The 19,907-nt window shown below is 36.6% G+C and overlaps 3 protein-coding genes across 4 annotated transcripts; 2 read left to right on the top strand and 1 right to left on the bottom strand.

Moving 5' to 3' along the window:
• Positions 1 to 659: 659 nt before the first annotated feature.
• On the top strand, positions 660 to 2,236 carry LOC111006554 (uncharacterized protein At3g28850). The gene is made up of 2 exons (XM_022278560.2): positions 660 to 839; positions 1,004 to 2,236. The coding sequence occupies exon 2, from the start codon at positions 1,069 to 1,071 to the stop codon at positions 2,071 to 2,073; it is 1,005 nt and encodes a 334-aa protein (XP_022134252.1). The 5' UTR covers positions 660 to 839; positions 1,004 to 1,068; the 3' UTR covers positions 2,074 to 2,236.
• Positions 2,237 to 2,949: 713 nt separating this feature from the next.
• LOC111006555 (Mitochondrial glycoprotein family protein) lies at positions 2,950 to 6,735 on the bottom strand. 2 transcript variants are annotated; one of them, XM_022278561.2, is made up of 4 exons: positions 6,523 to 6,735; positions 4,615 to 4,921; positions 4,147 to 4,484; positions 2,950 to 3,326 (listed from the first exon to the last, which is right to left on the bottom strand). In XM_022278561.2, exons 2-4 carry the CDS (start codon positions 4,786 to 4,788, stop codon positions 3,146 to 3,148), a joined length of 693 nt encoding a protein of 230 aa, XP_022134253.1. In that variant the 5' UTR covers positions 4,789 to 4,921; positions 6,523 to 6,735; the 3' UTR covers positions 2,950 to 3,145. The 2 variants fall into 2 exon arrangements, with proteins under 2 accessions (XP_022134253.1, XP_087979384.1); XM_088123258.1 differs by having other exon boundaries at positions 6,560 to 6,735.
• Positions 6,736 to 11,079: 4,344 nt separating this feature from the next.
• Positions 11,080 to 19,623, top strand: LOC111006142 (nuclear pore complex protein NUP1). The gene is made up of 9 exons (XM_022277910.2): positions 11,080 to 11,533; positions 13,165 to 13,211; positions 13,685 to 13,800; positions 14,116 to 14,311; positions 14,455 to 14,742; positions 14,837 to 14,935; positions 15,020 to 15,754; positions 15,943 to 16,634; positions 17,722 to 19,623. Exons 1-9 carry the CDS (start codon positions 11,278 to 11,280, stop codon positions 19,175 to 19,177), a joined length of 3,885 nt encoding a protein of 1,294 aa, XP_022133602.1. The 5' UTR covers positions 11,080 to 11,277; the 3' UTR covers positions 19,178 to 19,623.
• The last annotated feature ends 284 nt before the right edge of the window (positions 19,624 to 19,907 follow it).

Below are 19,907 nucleotides of genomic sequence, written 5' to 3'. Positions count from 1 at the left end.
TTGAACTCAACGGGCCGAGGAGGGAGAACCCATATGTCCAGCCCGTCCACTTTTTTTTCTTTTTCTTTTTATAGAGTTCTCCTTGTAGGATATCTGCTGACATTCGACCGTACGATCTCGTGGGTTAGAGTATTCTCAAAGTCAGTGAAAAATCTTCTCTGTCTGACATTTACAGCCTGGATTTTTCGATGCACGTCTTTAAAATTAGAGGATAGTAGAGCGGAGGGAGAGGGAGAAAGCATACCGGAGCGAAGTAATAGAGTTTCTAAACAAGAAATTGTAGATGAAATCGAAGGATTGGACAGGGATACAGCGTTGAGAGACGAGGGCAAAGTAGAGATTCTGAGGATCGTCGATGACAGCACGCGCGTTGTCGGAGATGGTCTTCCCCGCCGGAATGAATCGGCCTTCGAAGACACCGCCGGGAAGGTTGAATTCGACAGAGGGATCGGCGTCATTGAAGAGCAATCCATGGCCGCGGAAGAAAGGACGAAGAAGAGAAACGCAATCTTGGGCAACGGTAAAACGAAGCAGCGTGGAGATTAGGCAACTAAATTAAAATATCTATAAAATAAAGTAAAAAACAAATGGGCCGAGCCTAATTAATGTGGATGGCCCAACAAATAAAATATTTACTCAATGTTATATAATATATATATATAAACTGTTATAAAGAGTGATAATTAAAAACAATCCCATCCGGTTCGGTTCGGGTCGAGTCGGTTTTAACCAAGAAAACAGAAACCCTAGAGCAATGAAGGCGGCAAAAAAGAACCGAACATTTATCCACGTGGTGCTCTCAGATTTCCAAAGACACGTGACACCACGAGCTTATCATGGTACGGCAACACAGGATTACACTTCCCTCTCAACGTTCTTCAAATTTTTCTAAAAAGAACTTTCTAGCCGTTTGAATTCCATTGTTAGAGCCTTTTTCACTCTCTCTCTCTTTCTCCACTGGGAAATTCTGAACAGTTTTTTTTTATTTTCATTTTCTTCTCAGAAATCTAAACCCTTGAGCTTTGAATATCCCCTCCTCGGCCACATCAGAGAAGAAAGGGAAAAAAAATGAATGGGGTCAAAGGAAAATTCCTGAAGAAGCTCAAATCCATCAAACACGATCGGATTCTCCAGGCCTTTTCTCCAGATGGGTACTCAGATTTCTTCTCCAGGAACGAAAATCTCAAAGCCAATCTCAAGAACACGAACGAGAAGATCGATTCGCCGAAGAGAAAGAAAAACCCAGTTGGCGTTGGAGATGAAGAAACAGAAACAGACACAGAGATCCATTTCGAGATTGAAGATAAAGAGAACATCGAACCGCTCAGAAAAGGTAATGTGTATGGGAATTCCAAGTGTTTAAGAACTCGAAATTGCTCGTCGGATTCTGGGCAGGAAAATTGTACACCATTGTTGGAAATTGACATCTCGTCTTTCAGGCCGCCGGACATGAACTCCGGCAGCCTCTTCGACCCCAATTTACTGGCGGTTTTCCACCAAGTAGTAGTGGAACATATGAAATTAAGAGAGGCTGAGATCAAAAGCAGAACCAAAATTCAAGAGAAAGAGGAGGAGGAAGAAGAAGAGAATCCTCTGTTTGGCTTCCAAGAAAATTGCCCACCAGAGGGATCAGATTCAGTGATTCTCTACACAACAACTCTTAGAGGAATCAGGAAAACTTTTGAGAATTGCAACAGCATAAGATTTCTATTAGAAACTTTCAGAGTGAAATTCTACGAGCGGGACATTTCAATGCATAAGGAGTTCAAGGAAGAGCTATGGAGAGTTTTGGATTCAAAGGCATTACCTCCAAAGCTCTTCATCAGAGGAAGGTACATTGGCGGAGCAGAGGAGGTGTTGGGGCTGCACGAGCAGGGGAGGCTCCGGGTGCTCTTCGATGGGGTTCCAATCGACCATCTCGCCGGGAACCCGTGCGATGGGTGTGGCGGAATCCGATTTGTGCTCTGTTTCAACTGCAATGGGAGCCATAAAATTGTTGGTGAGGATGATGAACAGAGGATATGTCCAGAATGTAATGAGAATGGACTCATTCTGTGTCCCTATTGCTGCTAAAATTATGGATTTATTGTTGATTCTTTGATTTTGTAAATTGGGTTTTGATTCTGTCCCATATTCAATTATGTAAGATTCATTCATACAGAAGTTCAACAAGATTTTGAGGAGTTTCCCACGTTCATTTTGCAACATATGTAATTAATGCAATACTTTTTCAGATCTGTATCCCTTCATTTATAAGTATATTCTGGGTCATACAAATTTCTGTTAATGTGCATAACATATTGCATACTCATTTGTTTAAAACAGTATTAAATGAAAACTTTCTCAAATATCCTCTTTTGACATCTTTTAACATATCGAAAATCGCTTCTTAAAAAGGTTAAATTATGTGTACATTTACCGTCGTGTTAAGCCATACTAGATCTGAACAATTCCCCATCTCAAAACGAAACGTTCAAACCCATCATTTTTAGAAGCAAAATTAGTAGGATGATATGAAGAGGAGGATTCCGGTGGCAGCAGTAATGGTGTTAGTTACCATTTAACAAGCAGCTGCTGCAGGAGATGAATCTCCTCCACCCCCACCCCCACTGCTTCCATCTTCACCTCCTCCAGCCTCACTGCTTCCATTTGATAAAAATGTATTCATTCAAGAACCTGAATCCTCAGACTGTGAAAGTGTTCACAATTTGAAGATATCACTGGATGTTACAAATGTAAAGAGAGATATAAGGAATTATAAGAGGTGGGGAGGTTCTAATTTCTCTAAATCTGAAACTTTCTTCTGTAAAACCCAAATAGTCCCCAAATTAGAGTACACCTTGCAGAAGCATTCCCTCCCAGTGGGATGGATCATGGAATCAATAAACATAGACATGATTCTGAATAAAGAAGAGTTTTATAGACAAGAAGTTAGCAACAGAGCCCACAGAAATCAAACTACAATATATAGTAATTGATTTGTGAATTCAATGTTAATCACTTTTGCAAGAAAAAAAATCATCAGCTAGGGGCTTACAAAATTGTATAATTAAAATGAACTAGGACCATTTACCTAATACACCTAACCAATTATGGAGATGGAACCATGAATCCACGAAATCTAGCATTTGGACTAACTCTTGTATCAATTCTCTTTAGCACCCTTGCGTTCATTGATGAATGAACCAGCTGATCTGAACCACCGCATGAGATTTCGATGTTCTTTAACATAAAGCCATGCTTGAAGAAATGGAAAGAGAGACTCATTTACACCTCGCTCATCTATATAATTGTGAAGCACATCTCGCATCTTTTCATCTAGATCTCTGTTGTTTAGAGACAAAGAAATGTAAGTTTCTTATGACATATTTTGACATCAACAGTAAATTGGTAAAGTTTGTCAATATATGGAAATGATAAAGGCAGAAAACATCACAAACCCACAAGCAAATAAAACTTACAGATATAAATTGGCATACATTAAAGGCTATGAAAAGAAAAACTAACATCATGACCATTAGACACCAACATATTGCATAAAATCCAGGCCAAACACAATTCTTTAATAAGAGATAGCACTCACAAAATGAAATAAAAGGATGAATTGGTAAGCAACCAACAGAGCCACAAAAAGAATTACAAGAAAGGGTACAAATTATTCCAAATCTTATGATGCTAGGTGCCGCCTGTAAGTATCTAAAGTGAGGAAATAACATGATGATATGAGGGTTTCAATCAACAGCAAGTTAAGACATTATAATCAGCAAACACAAAGTCTGAGTATGCGAGCAAAGAAAAGAAATCAATGGCAGCAAGTGAATGAACAAAAGTAATAGCTACAAATGAAGAATTCAAATACAGCAACTGCAAACTCATACTTTAATCAACAATGAATACTTGAAAAAAGGTAAACAGAGAAGATACAGAAACAATATGTTCGTCAGCTGTAAACGAACAAAGCATGAGGTTCTTTCTTATCAGCCCTAGCCTACAGAGATCTTATACTTCTTTGATAAACTGGTTACGATACTGTTAGTTGATAACACTAAAAATTTAGACACAGAATCTAAATTATACTTCCTTGCCCTAAAATCCTTCAAAATAAAATTGGTTTCATTCTCTGCGGATAAAAGAATTAGAACTTACTCGAACACTGGACCATTATAGCCCGATGGAACAACAAGGAATCCCGAGGATTCGGCTCTGGGTCTCATGGAGACGGAATGAATACCTAACGCGTCAGGATACAGCCCACAAAGGAAATGTAAATTATCCCTCTGCTCTGGCTTCGACACAGTCACGTGAAGAAACAACTGGTTTATTTCCTCATCTCCGTCGTCGTCTCCGCCGCCTCCAGGGACGATATTGGCCAATCGCATAACTGAAATGTTAACCTCTTCTTCACCGAAGTTCCTCGTAAGCACTGGACCATTGCTATCTAGTGCGCCTTTAATGATCGAAAACGGTGAAGGAGGGCTCACCTTCTGCAAACACCGGAAACAAAAAGGTAAAGTAAAAACAATTTGCCGAGTGACAAAACAAGCAATCGTTGTCTGCACTAAACCCTAACTCTAGGGTTTGGTGATCGAAGTCAGAGGGCAGGAGAAACCATACCGGAGGAGGCGTCATTCTGGAGATCTCGAGATAGTGTTCTTTGAGGGAGCGGAGCAGTAAGGAGTTGACGGCGGAGGAAACAGAGGTTGAATGGCGGCGGCAAGTGGTCATGAGAGACGGCCGGCGGCGACTTTGCAGCGCCTCCGCAGCGACGGCGATTAGTTTCTTCATCATTTTTTTTTTTCTCGATGTAAATCGTCTCTTCTCTTCGCCGTAGTTTTAAAGCTGAATTTTGCGGTCCACGCGGCCACGGTTTGAGAGGTTCTTGAACGGGATACTTTGTCAATGGGTCCTCTCCTTAGACCGGCTATTGGAAAATAAGCACATATTACTGATATTTTGGATTTTCTTTCCTCGAAAAGAATATTCCGTTTTTAGAATTAAAAGATTTTACAAATATTAAAAAAAGGCTAAATAAAAAATTGTATAATAGAACAGTATTTTTTTTTCACGTTAATTACATCATCTTTTAAGGCATGCTTCCACTTTTTATAAGTTCAAATCTTCACCTATACCCTATACCGATTGTTGTATTAACATTTTTGTCACTAATTTTAATTTTAGTTACAATCTCATAATTATGCTAATTTAAATTCTAATATTAAATGTAGAACTAATTTCTATCAAAGAAAAAATGTGGAACTAATAGAAAACCAACCTGGATCATATAAATCAATTTTATAGTCCCAAAATGATCATTTTTTTTTTTTAAATTAGACAATAGATATTCAAATTCCCACCACCAACTAAAAAAACCCAAGAAGAAACAAGCTACTAATTTTAATCATCATTTAGTTAAATAATTAGAAATTATGTGAGATGGAATGTTTTAATATCAAGATTCATCAATTTCGTCCAGAAGCAAGGAAATAAACGATGGCTTTTTCTCTTTTTTCAAAAGATGAGAAGAAAAGTAGAGGAAAACTTATCAAATGAATCATTATTGACTAACATTTTGAATTTCCTAGCGAGTGCAAATCATTATTGATCATCTCTACAAATAAGTGGCTAAAAATGTAAAAATTCAACCACCTCCAGACTAAAAGTTTCCACAGAATTTACTAAAATGAGACAAATGAAGAACGTACAGAATTCAGCACATAAAGCAAGAAAACAAGAGTGTACAGTATATGTCCATTCTTACACATGAAAGCAAAAACTTGTTAACCACCAAATTAAACCAACACTAACACACTAAAACCTCAAAAGTTCTACACCTTGTAGAAGCATATATCCCCCAAGTGGGCTTCCATAAAACAAAAGAATTGCTCAAATCAAAACCCACAAAAATGAAACTTGAACTCAATATCAATCACATGTCGAAAACAAAAGTCATAGCTTAAAAAGGGGAAAAATAAGTATCACAGACTTAGAAAATGGCATTCTTTTGATCATTGAACAACCGCAAAAGATTTTAATATTCTTCGACATAATAAAAGTCATGCTTCAATAAATGGAAGAAAGAGACTCATTTACCCTTGACTGGTTTATATAATAATTCAAATGCGAAGCACACATCTTGTATCTTCTCATATAGATATTTATTAAACCTGAAGTGATGAAATTAAATCAAATAAAATAGCTGACAGCAAGTAAAGGAACAAAACCTATAAATGCACAATGAAGGATAAGAAATGGTGCAGACTCAAATGATAAGCTCCAAAGAAATGGCTATCATGTGTAACTTCAATCAGATTATAAATTCCACACCTAGACATTAAGTTTTCAGCTATTCCCATCCCACCAGAGACTAAAATTTTTAGAACAACATATTAAAATGAGAATTTGAAAAAACAGTATTCAACAAACGTCTCCATTCGTAGATAAGTAAATATGAACATGATGGCGAAAAGAAAATGCAAAACAAAGTGAAAATGCAAAATAACTTCAATGTACTTTCACACAAACCCATGCTTGAAGGTACATCGAATCTTATGCGAGATACCGTGCTGAGGAAACCGGATCGAAACCATGAGAGATGGCCGTCAACGAATACGCAGCGACGACGAACACTTTCTGAAGAAAGATTTTGAAGGAGAGCGAACCCTGATCTAGGGTTTCACGATCGAAATGCGTAGAAAGAAAACGAGCGGAGTAGGTTGAATGGCGGGAACTGGAAGAAGTGATCGAAATGTCTCTTCTCTCTTCTCTTCTTCGACGTATGTTTTATAGTGTAACTTTAACCGTGTCCAATCCGCGTCCATCCAAAGGTTGACTTGGTCAACGGCCCGCTCCATCCAAACGGCTATGGGACCAAATTTATAAAATATATATATGTGTGTGTGTATGTATGGTAACGTATCTTTCCGCAAAATTACACCATTTTTAGGTAATCCGAATTCTGTGATTTGTGAGATTCTGAAAACAAATTGTGAAATCCTGCTTGAATTTTAATAAATATAACTCATTCCTTTTCTTTTTTTTTTTTTGTTAAAATTAAAACCTGTCAAATATATATAATATATTATAAAATAATAATTATACAAAATTTATAATAAAAATTTTAATTAATATAATTTTAAATTGAAATAAATATTTAGTTAGTAGCGACTACCTCTAGTTTACAAATTTGAAAGACGCCAATACATGTTTAAGAATATTGAAAACGAATAATACAACTCTAATTTTCACTAAAATATTATGTTTTCAGATTTTTGTTGTCGTTGGATTTTGATTTAACCATTTTATGTTTTATATTTTAAAAAACATGAACCATTTACATGCCTTGCACATAAGCATTCCCTAGTGGGTTCAATAAACTAAGTGTTTTTGTTGTCATATATATTTTGCAGCATATTTTAACATCAATGATAAACTTGTATTATATTATGAATATATATGGAGTCGATGAACTAGGTAGTCCACTCTAATCATATCTATTGATGCAAAGATATGCCAAAGTGTCGTGGAGCAGCTTATGTTGGGTCATAGCGAGCTACGAGAGAATACCTGCAAAAAGCAGGTAGAACACTACAACACTCGAATTAGTTTATAATATGAGTTGGATAGATCAGTTTCAGACAAATTCTCTATTTGATTGGGTGAAATGAGGTGTATTTATATTGGGGCAAATGAGCAAATTATTGTCTTACTAATAATAGTTCACTATTACAATATTAGATGATATCCCAGACATTGTGGGTCGTACTGATGACTGGACTCATTATTACCTTAAAGAGATCGACGTCTGTTTGGGGGTAAAACATACCCAGGACACGTGGAGAACTCTTATTAGTGTTTGAAGAAACTGAATAAGTGGGATTGCCAAGATCCACCTCGGCCCAGTCGAGGAGACCGGGTTCGCCCATTATGAAAGACTAAGTATGGGTGTCAAGGTTCGACCTGGCTGGGGTCCGACCTGCTCGGAACCCGACAGGTCCGACATGAGAAAACACATATAACCGCTGGTCGTGTGTACTGTCGGATCCATCGCCTATAAATAGAGGGCTTCATTTCACGCTCAGGTATCGAATCTCACATCGAACTAAATACAGAATCCGATCTATACTGACTTGAGCGTCGGAGTGCTTACCCTCTTGTGCAGGTCCACCCTAGTGTTCAGGTCAGAACCGGATACCGGGTTCGAGCTCGATTCGTGAAGAACCGTTGTGCAAACTCTTGCATAAACAACGTCGTTGCTCACCCTTGTTGCCCGAGGGTTTCATCCCGACCTATTAGCTTGAGGTGTGCCTTCTCTTGGTGAGACAGTTCAACCCTTGATAGTTGGCGTCCCGACCTCCCAATTATATCTAATCCATTTATGTGTGATTATATACGATATGACGTTTGTTCTTTGATTGAGCAAGTGAGCGACGATGGATTAGAGAGAGGTATATGGCCGGTGACAAGCAAGTGGTATCCAATATTCTCTTCAACATTTCAATGTTCTTTATTGATTTGGTATAAAATTGGTAAGACTTTCTTTTTTCTTAGATAATAATATAAGAATTTACCACGGCAATAAAAAATGGTCACTTCAGCAATATTGGTTATTTTTTTTATTTCTTTGGTTTAACTCGTAGATTAAAATGGTCACTTCAAGTTCCATCGCGTTTAAGTTGAGATTAGTACATTAATGAGCTATTTAAAGATCCTAATTACATAAATGTAATGTTATACACATTTGTGATATATCAACCTAGGGTACCATCATATAAATTACTTAAATAGCCTATTGTATTTACAAATTAATTTTAAATTCATTTTAATATGCAAAATTGATTAGTTGGAAGGTTATAATTTAGATCCCATGAGGTTAATGATACTTTCCAAAACAAATTAAAACACCAAAACATAAAAAACAAAACCCTAAATTTCCAAAATTGAAATCATAACCTCCCAAAATATCTCTAAATCCCGTCCAAAAATCTCTCAAATTCGAAATCAATAACTTTTTTCGCTTCATCCATGAGAAGTTTAAAACTTTAATTTTGGAGGATCCTTTCTACATTACTATAAGATATATGCGTTTATATCTTCTTATATACAACTATAAGATATATACACATATACAATATATACCTATATATACGAATATAATCAGGAATACTAAGAATATGAGACATTTAGAACTTCAATTTTCTATACACATAAACAAAATATATCCTCATATATATCAATCTTAACGGAAGACTAATAATTACAAATGGTATGGAGGACCATTTCTACGGAACTATAAGATATATGTATACACATATAAGATATATTCACATATACAATATATACCCATATATACGAATATAATCAGGAATACTAAGACTGTGAGACGTTTTGAACTTCTATTTTCTGTACACATACATAAAATATATTCTCATATATATCAATCTTAACAGAAGACTAATAAGTATCAATGGTAAAAACAGGGGACAGGAGACGAAAAACGCGTTGTCTACGGAAACTTTATTCAGCAACGGAAATGAACGGCGTTGGAAACGTGCAAAAGAAATAAATACCTTGTTCATAAAAGCTTTGAAGATGGAAAATGAAGGTCTGACCGTCGACATCTTTGCACGTTGGAAACGAAGACAATGGTGAACAAAAAACGGTGGTTAATTGGTGAGAGAAAAAAATCTCTTTAGATTTGAGGAATTAAGGTTGAAATTTTGAACGGGGCCAACAAGAATTAAATGAATATAATTACAAATTAAGGATTCAAATCTTTAAAATTTAAAAATTATAATAAAATAAAAAGCAATAAATAAGGATAGAAACGGTATTAAAATAAAATCCTAACTCAAATATCTAAAAGTGTAAATTTTAAAAACTAAATACATTTATGCAATTAAGATTTCAAAATATTCCCCCCAAAATATTATCTCATGGCTCACTTGATTTTAAAATCAAAATGGACTCGGCCCAGCCCATCTATTCTCCCTAACCCAAGCCCAACATAGGGAACAATGAAAGACTGGCCTTCCATAAACCACGGAGGCCCACTCCCATAGGTTTTATCATTACTATTATTTTATAATTTACAAGCCTAATCCAATGTGGCAACATGAGCTTTGTTAACTAGCACCCGTCAATTCTCCACCCAATTTTCTTACACCTAACAAGTATTTACATACAAAAAAAAAAATTTAATATCTCTATAGATTTCAAAACTTTCAAATTTATATCTACAAATTATAAACCCATTCATCATTTTTTCAAATCAACATGACTATTAGATACAAAATTCAAATTTAGATACAACACCTTTAAATTTTGTGTCCAATAGATAAATGAGTCAAATATCTATTACGTACGACTTTTTTTTGTTTCTTTTATCGAAGTATTAGATACGAAATTAAAAGTTTATAATTAACAATTTTTAAATTGAGGACATGTTATAAAGAGAAGTGGTAATTTAATAGTATGTTGTATGTATAGGCTTATTAGATATAGTATATATATATATATTTTTTCTATACAACATGTGGGGTGGAGCTTATTAAATATAGTATTTATAGTATAGAGACTATACATATATTTTTAACTCAGTAAATTAAGTTGTATAAAATAAAACAATATAGTGATAAATGTAGCGTAATAAACATTGTATTATGTAATGTAATGTTAAAACTAGACGCTGCTCTTTCTAGAATGACATATTTAGCCAAATAAAATGTTAACAATATTTTAAATAATTAAATCGAAATAAAATAATTAAAAATTTAAAAGTAAGTCAGAAATCACAATAAAATAAAATATTAATTTAACTTTACGTTTTATTTACTAAATGTGAAAACTGAACAATCACACACAAACACAACTACTTTTTCTGTCATGCCAATGTCGAGCATCACAGTCCAATACTTGGGCACGTTAATCGTAAATATCACAGTACACACGAGTGAACGGCCACGCTTTGCCCGTCACATTAACGGAAAGACAAGGGCTGTCATTTTAGCATCAACCGGGTACCGACTGCCTAAAGAGGTATAAAATGGTATAATTATCCCGTTTTCACAAAAAATAGGGGTAAAAATTTTCTCTCTCTAGAAACAAACTCGATTTTCAAATTTCTCACTCATCCTCTGCATATCTTTCTTTCTCTCTCTTCTTTCTGCGCGTGGCTGATAAAAACCCTAATTTGCTCAATACCTTACTTTCTTTCTTTCTCTCCCTCTCTCTGTTTTCCGCCATTGAAGAGAAGACCTTAACTCTGCGTTGCTTGCGTTTATGGCAACAGAGCGGGAGGAGATTCGCTACGAAGGAGGAAGAGGTGGGAAGTTTCAGAAGAGGCCTGTCAGGAGGTCGCATACGACGCCGTATGATCGGCCGCCGACTGCTCTGAGGAACTCTGCTCGGAAAGGATGGGTCTCCACGCTCGTCGATCCGGCGCAGAAGTTCATCACCTCCAGTGCCCACAGGCTGTTTTCTACTGTGTTTCGTAAACGCCTTCCTCCACCGCCGCCGTCATTGCCACTTTCGCGAGGTTTTGATTTTTTTTTTTAAATTATTTTTTTGATTTCTTACATGTTTCGTACCATTTGGGTTTCAATTGGAAGGCTGTCTAAGCGGTTGTTTAATTTGTTCTGGGTTTTCATTTTGCGCATTTTGATGCTTGTTCGTTTGGAACAATTTTAATTTTGGAGGTGTTGGCTGTAAGACGACATTAAAAAGAGAGATTTTTAATTTTGCCTTTTCCGAGCGAGTCGGGGGTTTCTTTTTCTTTTCGTCTCAGTGGAACCCGGATTTATCATTTGTATGACTCTATTTGTTACTTTCGCTTGTTGAAGCTCATCTATCTGAGTAAAGACTTCCAATTTTTTTAATGTCATTGGTTGGCGTGCTTCTCTGCCGCATTTACTTCAAAGTTCAAATATATCAAATTGCAAGTTTCAAGGCTTGCTAATCGAAAAATAGCGAGTCAGCTTGCAATATTGTTTTGTTGTCGTTGCTTGGATGTCATATACATACATTACAAATATCCTAGAAACATTAGGGGGTTGTCCGAGTGTCATTTCTACAAATTTTTCTAAATTGATATCGCATATAAATTTTACGAATTAGTTTTATTTTTATTTTATAACAAGTTTTGAAAAGATATCATTTGTTCTTGTATACGTGTATTTAAGCTCAAAGCCAAGGCTAAGGCCCTATGTTGCAATGCTATTTTTGCCACCCTTCGGACCATCTGCGAAACAGAAGAATGTTTCTATAGCTCCAGAAGAATTCTTGGAAAGCAAATTCTTTATAGCCGCTTGGTCCCCTGACTCTCAATGTATATGTATATATATTTGTATTTACAGTATTTCCTCATCATAGCCGGTTAGAACTCCTTTCTACTGTTACCCTTTGGCTTAGGCTCTCCTATTTATGTTTTAATCGATGAACGGAATAGTTTTCTTTCCCATAAAAATGCTAATTTGACAGTTGAATATATTTAAAGTAAGTTAAACTTAATAATAGCAAATAGGCATGTATCAACAGTTGTTTTGAAGACAGCTTACAAAACACACGCAAATGGAAGAATAATATATTTTTTCTTATGTTGGTTGTTCGGTGAATTTGTCATTAAAAATTATCTCCCTGAATAAAGATGCTGTTAAATCATTTTTAATATTTAAACCTGAAATATTTTTTAAATATAGCTCTCAAACATCTTGATCTCTCATGCAACTTTCTTTTCCCTCATGAGAGTAACATGTATGATTGGGAACGGTACTGATTTTTATACCCACTCAGGAAGCATGGTGCCATTATTTGATCATTTATTTAGGGGTATTTAATGATGTTTCTTAGTTATACTACAGTATTCGTTCTCAGGAAAAAGTGGAAGGTGCTTAAGAGTGAGTTGATTCTAATCAGTTATAGTCTTCTATTTTCTACCTCAGCATCCCCTTATCTTCTCATAACATTAACAGTTTTCACCCAGTGAATGGTTTCAAATAACTCGGTTTTATAAGTTAACTTTCCTCATTAACTATACTATTGTGCTTGCACTGAATTTTGTTGATACGTAATTAACAGTTGTAGTAGAGCTTACCAGATGTTTTGTGTTCCATAATTTTTAGATTTTTGCTCAATCATTAACTTGTTTGTACATGCAATTGATGCTTCCAGAGGGCAATGATGAGACGGAAAATAAGAATCAGGAAGAAGTTGCAGCTGTAAGTTTTATATCTTATTGGTTTTGTTTATCAAGAGTTAGGTTTAGTAAGATTTTTCAATAACCTGTGCATGTGGTATATCTTTGTTTTTGTTATCCAATTCTGCTATTGACTGAATCATGACAGATTACGACTGTGTTTTTGCCTCTCCGTGTACTTGTTTGGCTTCAGCATTTTCCTGTTGCAGATTTAATAAGACGAACTGATTTTTTTGGTTATTCTTTTTCCTATTTATTTGGCTAATCTTTTATTTTTCTTTCAGATTTGTCCTAAAAAAGTTATTTTCCACCGTTCTTTGAAAAATAAAATAAAAAGGATAACATTAGTAGCACCAAGAGAGCTATTTTATTTTCATGAATCCATTATTTTATTTCACATTGAAGCGAAACTTCTTGCAAAAATCTGATATTTTTCTTGAGCTTTAGTCTGAATTCCTATGTCTTACAATTTGTGAATTTGTAACAATTCTTTAGGATCCTCCTGGCACTCAAGAAGGCACTAATCCTGGTTTTGTTCCAAGCATCAGTTCTAATAACACACACCGGGTGACTGACCTTGAGCAAATTTTGAAGGAGAAGACCTTTACAAGGTAAGATTTTGAGTGTTTGTTGGTCAAGTTATTTTTAGTCACCTATCTCAATTCTTTTAGAAGATTTTTTTGATTTTGGTTGCTGTTAGTTTTCCTATTAAATTTTAATTGAGGGAATTATATGAATTTGAATACGCATATATTACAATTAATAACATGGTAAGAAGGTATAAAATAGTATTATATGCTCTTGAATGAAATGTATAAATCACAATATCGCTATATAATACTAGGTCATTTTATCTTCATTGAGATATCCATTTTTGCAAGATATGGATTTTATATTTAACATATCATGCGCTAACCATTTTACAGATCCGAGATTGATCGCTTGACTGAACTTCTGAATTCAAGAATTGTCGATGTTCCAAGTGGGGTTGAAGAGAGGAAATTTGAACTGGTCCCTTCAACGCCCATTATCAGTTATGGGAGACATGAAGAATCTCAAAAAAGTCCAGCTCAAGATGGAGTTAGCACTCACATGGTTTCAACTCGTGTTATGAGTGCAAATGTAGGAATCTTATGTATAGATTTTTGTTGTGGTTTGGCGCCTGCATTGTTTAATCCTTCATGTTTGTTTTCCATAGGTTGCTAAATCTGACAACTGAACTTTGCACACTTTTGGCCTTATTGTTGTTTGTACAATCATTTCAGGTCCTTGATGAAGATGTCGCTTCACCTGCAGAGATTGCAAAAGCATACATGGGCAGCAGGCCTCCAAAAGCAACTCCATTGAATATGGCGGCAAGTCAAAAACTTGTGGATAGTTTCGCTTCTGGCGATCTTTCGAACTCCTCTACTTTATCTCTTGTGCCAAGGCCCTCTGGCAATGTTGACGTTATTGATAATGGTTTTGTCACTCCAAGACCTCGAGGCAGATCTGCTCTTTATAGTATGGCTCGATTGCCATATTCTAGAGTTCGTGCAACCTCTAGCATAAAGGTCTATTCTCTAATGAGATGCATCTGCTTCATTGATCAATTGTGTGGTAGCATATTTTTTGTATTAATTTTTTCCTCTCTGGCTCGTTCTTCAGAATACTGTAGCCACTACAGATGCTTACAGGGCAGCGCCATCATCATCATCATCTCAATCAGCATGGGAGCAAGGGAGACTTGTGGGGTCTAATCAAGGGGTATTATTTTTTAAAATGCTCTTTTACTATAAATTGTTTATTCAGTAAGTCTCTTAGATTATGTTATTTATTTTTTTTCTGTAGGCTTTAAAACGCAGGAGTTCAGTGTTAGATAATGAAATGGGATCTGTTGGTCCTATTCGCAGAATTCGCCAGAAATCCAATCTTGTTTTCTCAAAAGGTTTGAGTTTACCAATTTCAGGCAGTTCCACATCTATTTCCGTAAGCGGAATTGGTTCTGAGACTGCTCAACGTTTTCAGTCTACAAAGGTTCATCAGTTGCCATCTTCTGCTGGGAAGGCACTTTATTCGAATGAAACCAAGTGTAATTTGTCCAAAATGTCTGCAGAGTTTGAAAATGATATGTCTCCTAGTTCAAGTTTTCCTCGAATTCCCCTCAGGTCAAGTGAGATGGCCTCAAAAATATTGGAGCAGCTTGATAAATTAACCCCTCCAAAGGAAAAATCTTCTGAAGCAAAGCTGTTTGTGAGGAATAACTCACCCATGAAGTTGTCACCATCAATGTTGCATGGGCCAGCTCTTAGAAGCCTGGAAGATGTAGATTCATCGAAGTATTTGGAAAATGTTAAAGGCATTCCGTCTAATGATGCCCAGGATCTTACTTCTCAAAGAAATGACAAGGTTGAGGAAAGTAGTTCGTTAAAATTTAAAGCACCTAAAGATAAATCTATTGCTACAAGTGATGGTATGGTTTCTTCAGTGCCTACCAAGGTTGCCGCATCCAGTTCTGGTCTGCCAGTTTCATCTGTTGCCCCTTCCTCACAAACAAAATGGGCTTTCCAGATGAGTGCACATGAGGTGTGTGGTTTCCTAGTTTCCATTTTTTACAATAGGTCAATCTTGTCATGTTTCTATCTTTTAATTTATCTTCATTCCTGAATAAATGAAAAGAATGTTAACCCACCCAACCCAACCCAACCCCCCCCCCCCCCCCAAAAAAAAAAAAAAAGTTGTAGTATTTATAGATTGTCTCTCTATTTTGTCAGGATTTTGTGGATATGGAGGAGGAAGGATATTCTAATGGGCCAGCAACTGATATATCAAGTGGGAGGCGAGAAAAAGTTGATGGCCCATTAGTGGCGGTGAGCAAACCAAGTGATACTGATACCACTGCCGCAGATAAATCTCAGGCTTCAATTCATGTTAAACCGTCATCTGAAATGAACAAAATCACTGACCTAGGAAAATCTGATGCTCCTGCGACTACTGAAAAGAGCCCCATCTTTTCCTTTTCGGCAGCATCTCCACCTAGTATTACAGCCAGTGTGGTTGATCCTGAATTAGCCTCGAGATCTGAAAAAATTGTTTCATCTGAAATACCAAAAGCAGCTACTGCTCCTTTATTTGGCTTTGGAGATAAGTCGCCAATACAGAAGGAATTGATTACCTCTGCCCCCACCTTTGCGTTTGGAAACAATGTTACCACCCCAACAAATAAACAAAATGTTGTTTCTGATGTGGCTTCTGAAGGCAATGTTGCACCAACTCAACCAGCTCCTGTTTCTACCACATTTAAATTTGGTGATAAAGCTACATTTCCTATTTCAGGAAATGCTGTTACAGAAAATGGAAATAAGAATTCAGGGTCTCCGTTTAAGTTTTCATCACCTCTAGTTGATGAAAAAGAAAGTGCTAAAGTAGGCAGTGCTTCAATTTTTAAAGCAGAGAGTTCTTTCAGGTCAGTTTGCTTGTTTCTGTTGTCACCTTGGACTCTAAGCATGTTTGTTTTGTTTATACCTTTATCTATGTTAGGTTATTTTTTTTATTATTAGCTTACGTGGAATTCATGATAAATAGGATTTTAAATGATCATTATTTCAATTCTGTTCTGAAGATGCGTCATTGGTTTTAATTATTTTTGGGAAACTAGAGCTCCTATTTTCATCTTCTTGTTTTTGTAAAATGCTTGCTATCTAATAAAGTACTTATGAGTGGAGCTGTAGCTAATAAGTCTGTTATTATAATCCCAATCATTTCGTTATGATCCTTTCTTGATTTCTGTCAAATTTGTTAACTTTTAGACTCTTCGGTGATTGCCTTGTAGATTCTTTCCGGAAATACTAAAGCTTATAGTTTTACATGATTGCACCTTTTTCCTGAACTGATTTGATAAAATCTCTGTTGCATTATCCTGTCAGTTTTGTGCACAACATTATATCAAGTATTATTTTTATAAGCTTTTGTGTATTCTATTGGTTTAGAAAAATGTTGCACATCAACTTCGATGTGTTTGTTGGTGTGGATAACAACCTGACGTGTCTGGAACAATGCGTAGCTCTTAAATTTAGATGAACATGATGGTCACATTTGAAATGGAAAGTTTTCTTGTTAGTTCTTCTGGACGGTTTTTAAGTGATATTCAACCTTTGGAGTACAGTTATTACTCCTGTATTTTGGTGAAAAATCCACGTTACTGAATACCCTGTATGATTTTTTGGATTATTGAACGAGTGAATCTTTTTTAATGAGGTTTAAGTCTCGAGGCTCATTTACTTTTCTTGCATATTTTTGACCCCCCATTTGTAGTCTTGGTGTGACATTTTACCCATATGGCATGATATATTCAGCTTTATGCTTTGCTTGGGCCCTGGACATTATGAAATATTGGCATTCTTTTGATTGAAACTTCCCTCATTTACCGTCCAAAGATGAAGTATTGGTATTCCGATCCGTTTAGAATTATATCTTTTTAGTTGTCTGTAGATACTTGTGGTGCTTTGTGGAATTTACTTGGTAACTGATATTTCAGACGGTTTTTATTGCAGCATCCCATCATTTGCAGTTTCAAAAGAATCTATGTCGGATAAAGTCGATAATAAGAGTTTGAGCACTGGCCTGACAGTTAGTACATCTGAAAATGTGTTTCTCTCATCTGTGTCAACCTCAACACCAACTCCGAGTGTATTTTCTTTTAGCTCGCCTAGCACTACTTCAAATCTTAATAATGGATCTCTTGCTCCTACCCCATCTATTTTTTCTTCCCCAGTTACCTCTTTCGCTAATAATATAACAAATCAGAATTCATCCATCAAACCCTCTCTCCCTGCTGCCACTAGCAGTAGTGAAACCATCACCTCTACTGGTCTTTCTACGTCTGCTCCTATGCCTTCTTTTCCAGCTGCACCGATTTTCAAATTTGGAAGCTCTAGTGTTCCTTCAACTTCCACTTCAACTATGTCGGCCCTGACTGGAGTTGGTTCTGTTGAAACCAAAACCACGCAGGTGACAACAACCTTTGGTAATTTAAGTGGCATTCCTCCTAGTGAGACCTTGGCTAAAGCGTCAAGTACTGGAAGTAGTGTTTTTCAATTTGGAGCTGCATCTACTACTTCGGATTCTAATAAACGACCAGAAAATTCAACTTTTCTTCCAGGAAATGTACCTGCATTTGGCGCTGCGGTTTCGTCTGCTACTAGTGGGGTTGCAGCTTCAACTCAGACGCCCGTTATGCAGTTCAGTTCATCATCTACTTCATTTGGATTGGCTGGAAACACAGGCTTGTCTTCTGGCAGTTCTCTGTTTGGTTCTTCAGCTCCAGCATCTAATTTGTTCAGTTCAGGTGCTGGTTTCGGGCTCGCATCCTCAAGTTCTGCTGCTAATAATTCTAATAGCTCTGGTTCTGGTATGAGTTCTAGTTTCTTCAATTGGCAGCCATCCTCCGCTCCATCATTCTCTACAGGGTTCAACTCGACTCCAACGGGAGGATTCTCCTTCGGGCTCACATCATCTTCTGCTGCGTCTAACAGTGCACCTGCGCTCTTTGGATCATCGGCCGGTGCATCAACAGCGGGTATTTTCTCATTTACTTCAGCTGCAACCGCTGCATCATCACAGCCTGCTATTGGTAATTCTAATCATGCCTTTACGTTTGGTTCAACCCCCCCTGCTAATAATGATCAAGCAAGTATGGAGGATAGCATGGCTGAGGATACCGTTCAGGCAGTCGCGCCGACAACGCCGAGTTTCGGTCAACAGCCCCTCACACCACCTCCATCATCAGGGTTTGTGTTTGGTTCAACAACTACTCCATTAGCAGCAAATCCTTTCCAGTTTGGGGGCCAGCAAAATGTACCTACCCCACAAAATCCTTCTCGATTTCAGGCTTCTGGTAGCTTAGACTTCAATGCCAGTGCTGGAGGGAGCTTCTCGTTGGGTGCTGGCGGTGGCGATAAAGCTAACCGGAAATACGTGAAAGTTAAAAGCAAATCGCGAAAGAAGTAGGAGCAACCGAGGCAAAAGGTACTCGGTTTTTTCGTGTTTCTATATCCTGGTTATTTTGATCTATTACCATCTCTGTCCCAACGATGACTAGAAAGAAGAGAGAGCGGAGATATCATTTGTCACCTGGATTGTTCGATTTCAACATATGGGGTAAACGAGGAAGCGTCGAGCCGAGAATTGGTGGTTCTGTTTCCTCATTGGGTTGGCAAAATTTTTCGTGGTATGGCTGGGAAGCATATAAATTCACAAATTTTGTACTAGCTTAGAACAAATTTGGAAGAAAACTTTTGTGTACTAGTATAGTAGTCAGTCTGTCAATGTTTCAGGTAAGATTTGTGTGGTATGGACTCAGTTTTCCTGTAATCTGTTATTTGTAACATAAGAAAGGAAATATATGCTGTTGTCCAAGGAAAGCATCATTTGTTGCTCTCCTCATTCTTCTTTTCCTTCAACTTCCTATTAATTTCCTCAAATTGTTTTTTAAGCTATCATTTTTCACAGGTTTTTCGTTTTAGTCTTAGTTGGATTGAAATATTTGAGATCATAATACTAATGTTTTAATATTGTTTCGATTAGGACATTGAAGATGAGTGCAAGTGTCTTTGGGTATAGAGGAACAAAGCTCTGACTCCTAATTGTATAAATATGACATGCATTGAAGATAATTGAAACGATGTTTGTTGAACGTTTTGTTAAAGTAAAGTATGTTTTTAGTGTCCTGCGATATTGA

Source organism: Momordica charantia (assembly GCF_013281855.1).
Source record: "Momordica charantia cultivar OHB3-1 chromosome 4 unlocalized genomic scaffold, Mcharantia_2.0 BLBB01000004.1, whole genome shotgun sequence".
In the NCBI taxonomy this organism is placed as follows: Eukaryota; Viridiplantae; Streptophyta; class Magnoliopsida; order Cucurbitales; family Cucurbitaceae; genus Momordica; species Momordica charantia.
Note: the sequence above shows the minus strand (reverse complement) of the source record. Positions and strands in the feature narration are given on the sequence as shown.